General features: G+C 36.7%; 1 protein-coding gene across 1 annotated transcript; it reads right to left on the bottom strand.

The window, feature by feature from the left end:
- Nucleotides 1–834: 834 nt before the first annotated feature.
- On the bottom strand, nucleotides 835–1724 carry LOC113357851 (non-specific lipid-transfer protein-like). The gene is made up of 2 exons (XM_026601338.1): nucleotides 1271–1724; nucleotides 835–1157 (listed from the first exon to the last, which is right to left on the bottom strand). The coding sequence occupies exons 1-2, from the start codon at nucleotides 1609–1611 to the stop codon at nucleotides 1148–1150; spliced, it is 351 nt and encodes a 116-aa protein (XP_026457123.1). The 5' UTR covers nucleotides 1612–1724; the 3' UTR covers nucleotides 835–1147.
- Between the last annotated feature and the right edge of the window lie 2635 nt (nucleotides 1725–4359).

Raw genomic sequence — 4359 nt, 5'->3', positions numbered from 1 at the left:
TGCACCCCCTTCTTCATCACTACTAGAGTCTTCATCATCAGTATATTCTTTCATTTTTGCTAAGAAAATCAAAAACCCTAGTTTTTCCTTTTTTCCCTCTACTTCTTTCCCTCCAAACCTTAAAAAAGAAAAATGAATTTCTACTCTAATCCAAACATTATAATCCCACGAAAACACTTATTAATTTAGCAAAATTAATTTAATTAATCATCACTAATCTAATAAGGGCATATTAGGTATTAACAAAAATTATGGATATGGGATTTCTTCACATTACTTCCTAATGACACTATTTTATCACGTAGTTATAGGCCCCAATTAAGTGGCATAGGCCCCAATTTAGGGAGGTTTCAAATGCACTAAACTTAGTAATTAGCTATGGTTCACTGCTGAGCTTTATTTAGCTATCATTAATTCAATGCCTAGCTATGTATCGTTGTCCTTGTGACGTCGTTGTTATTGTGTCTATCAGTTAATGTCATCTCCCACCTTTAATAATCAGTAAATGTTACTTTCTTTCATTTTCAATCCGGATACAGACTCAGTAAGACATTTTAGCCAAATTTATAACGCTGTATTTGAAAATCAAATGGCATTCTTTCGATGACCATATCCAAGTCAAGACCGTGGTAAATTTTCGTGCTCCAGTGGGGGGTCTCCCCCTGGGGACTGATTAATCAGATCAATATACAGGCAACCGTACCAAACAGGATTGGGTACGGTATCGAACACGACCACGACCCATATAATGGTGGTACTGGTCCATATGGCAGTGTTCACATGCTGAAAAAACTAATGAATGAAAATACAATGAAAACAGAAGAAGATGGGTCATAACATAAAAACTTAGCATTTTCATTGATTGAAAGTAGGAGGCTGAAATTAACATAAGTTAAATAATCATGATTTCATCTGATTACATGATGATATGCTAAACTCAACAGCAACTGCTACTTCTACACTACTAAAAGCAATAACAACAACATCACAAAAACAACAGTAGGGGATGCTAAAGCTAACAAAGCTCGATCGCCATAAGTGTTGCCATAAAACACCCTTGAGACTTCTACTACTTCATCACCCAGACATCCATCTTATTCTTCATTCTTCGAATCCTACATGCTGGCATATCCTCCAATGGGATAATTTACTTAACCCTGCAGCAACGCATGATAAGTAGAAAAAGATTAGCAAAGCTAAGTTCCGGCGACTTTATTATTGGTATGCTAAAAGGGACTGAAACAAATAAAAATGCAAAAACAAAACTTACTTGGCGCAATCAGTGGCAGGGCTGATTTGGTAAGGGATGTTAACTCCACATTGTTTGGGGAGTGCAGCAGCCTTAGCCATATTAATACCAGACATAGACTTGGCCGCACCCTTCAAGCAATTGCAAGCAGCTTGACGGTCAGGAGTGCTTTTAGCCATGGCAAGAAGACCCTTGACTCCTGGGCAACAACCAGGTGACATAGGATTACCCAATAAGAAGCCAAGACATGGTGTCATCTTGCTAGCTACCTGGCCACATGTTAGTGCACCTTCAGCTGCATATGGTGCAGACACAACCATGAAAGCAAGAAGAACACATACCAACTTGAACACTGCTGCCATTTTCTTAGTTTTCACTCTGTAAATCTCAAAGCAAAGTAAGCCTATAACAATGGAGGAGTGTTACTAAAGGAGATGGATAGAAAGAAAGCTGATGAGTTTGTGTTTTGGTACAAGGCATAGAGGGGGTTTATATAGAGACTGAATGCCTTGTCACTTTGTTCTAGATATGGGTATTGGTTAGTGGGTGGCCTTTCAATTATTGCTTTCTGATGACGTTTTCTCAGTGTTTGTACCTCTCCACTTGGACTTGCATCAAAATTCAAAATTTTAAAGATTTTCTTTTGTAGATTTTAATTTCAAAAATATCACTACCTAATTGTCACCTAATTCCTTGAATACTGGTAGTAAATATTTAATTGCCCACTGTTAATTTGGAACCTGCACAATCTCCAAACCAGACTTTTGTTCTTCTCATGTATGGCATTGTTCATTGCTAACCTTGGAATTTCGATGGTAACCTGATATAGTAATCGGTAAAAAATCACAACAGAAAAATCAAAATAGATGATAGTTTTAATATTTTTCCAATAATTTCACTGATTTGTCCTTGCTTTGTAATCACACAGTATCATTAATTGTTGTTGTATTCAGTATTCCACTTTTTAAATCTATTCTAATATTTATTGTGTTGAGAATTTGGTAGTATATCCTAAATAAATTATCATGGAATTGATAACTTTCACTAGAATCTAGAAACTAAAATCTAGATCATTTAAATCATTAAGAAAGAATAAATATGGATAAAATTGTAAAAATTTTACTTTCTCTAATATTTCTTAATCTCCCTAAAAAAACTCTACAACGTAAGTAAATCGGAACGGAGGGAGTATAATTTACGAGACATCGGCGGTCTAGATCAGACAACTCGTTCTATATCCAAGTTTTTCTCTTGATGGTTGAAATCGGAGGCCACAAACACAACATACTCTTTTTCTTTGTACTACCGACCAGCAGATTTAAGGCTTTGTATTTTCTGGACACGTGGTGAAGGGAAAGGTTGTTAGATACAGGTGGGACCTACCTGAGAAGAGAGCAGACCCATAGTCCCATGTGACAAGTGATGGCTCAACCCGATCGAATCTCCACGTACAGCCCACAGTAGTAGACACTAGTGTCTACGCCTCTGGGGTAAATAAGCCAAGGCAAAAGTGATTCACCCACGGTGAAATCTCTATGACTGAAACTTGCATGCAACCGGCTTGTATACTCTTGTGGAATGATGCTAAGCTTAAACGGTGGATTTTATGATGAATGTCTAATCTAAGAAGTGGAGTGATGCCAATCTTAAACGGTAGATTTTATGATGAATGTCTAATCTAAGAATCCAGAAATCAACCTATCCCAACAATAAGAGTAAAACTTGCAAGTTTTATAACCTCTTTCTCCTCAAAATGATCATTACGGATTTTATGAAACTGTGGAAGAGTTGATGGTACCTGGAACAGCTCAGTGGAACACTCAACTAATTAGTTTCTTACTTGAAGCTGACACAACTCTTAAAATCCAAGCTCTATATATAGACAACAACAAAGAAGACATCATGATTTGGATGCCTGTAAAGGATGGAGTTTTCTCTGTAAAAAGCACTTACAAAATGTTGTCTTATAATGATAGTGATGTCCAGGTAGAAGGCAGAACAATAGAGAGGAAAGTATGGAAGACACTCTGGAAATGCAAAGCTGCACAAAGGATTAAACTCTTTGCATGGAAATGCATAAGAGGCCTTCATTCCTCTAAATACAAAAGAGCGGTTTACAACAACAGCCTTGAAGTTAACTGTGATATTTTTGGCTACAGTGAAGAAACAATTGAACATATCCTTCTTGAATGCAGGCATGCCAGGACAGTCTGGAGAGGTATAAATATCAAAATAGTTCTGTATCAGAATGGGTAACAAGTTGGTTTTCTCAGTATATTCAAACTAAGGATGATAAATGGCATTATACTCTGATGATTGGAGCATGGATATTATGGAAGGATCGTTGTGATGTGGTTTTTCAGGGAGTTACTCTTAACCCTTTTTCTTCAATATGTAAAATCCATTACCATCTTGCTTCTCATATGCATGAATCTTATACTGTTGTTTCTGATAACTCTAATATATCAGATGGAAACCTCCTTTAGAAAGCATATTGAAATACAATACAGATGGCTCGTTTGACTCAGATTCTAATCAACTTGGCACTGGCATTGTGCTGCGTAATTCTACAGGTAGATGCATTGGCACCAAAGGAACCTATGGAAATGGAGCACTAAGTCCAGAGGCTCTGGAGTGTATGTCTATTCGTGAAGCGTTATTATGGGCGAAAAGCTTGAATCATATGAAGATCCAGATAGAGGCAGACGCAAAGCTCGTAATACAATCCATCAATGGTCATTCACTACTCATCTAGTGGGAGAAATGGAATATAATAAAGGAGATAAAACACTTAAGCTCCTCTTTTGCTTTATGTACTTTTGATTATGTAACTCGAGATGACAACCAAGTAGCAAATGCTATTGCTAGGTCGGCTAGAGAAACTAGAAACTCAACTGAACTTTTCAGTGACTTTGATTCTACGATTTGTAATCTCATATCTGGAGACCAAAACGCAACTCATTAATAAAGTTATTTTCTTATCAAAAAAAAAAAAATCCAAGATCTATGAGCATGGTTACTGATATGGCGATACTGATACGGAGATTCGTCAATTTCCAAAAATAAGGATATGGGATACGTAGTGACACGTTTATTTTACTAAAAAAATT

The sequence above is a fragment of the Papaver somniferum genome, chromosome 3 (genome assembly GCF_003573695.1).
Source record: "Papaver somniferum cultivar HN1 chromosome 3, ASM357369v1, whole genome shotgun sequence".
NCBI classification, from domain to species: Eukaryota; Viridiplantae; Streptophyta; class Magnoliopsida; order Ranunculales; family Papaveraceae; genus Papaver; species Papaver somniferum.
Note: the sequence above shows the minus strand (reverse complement) of the source record. Positions and strands in the feature narration are given on the sequence as shown.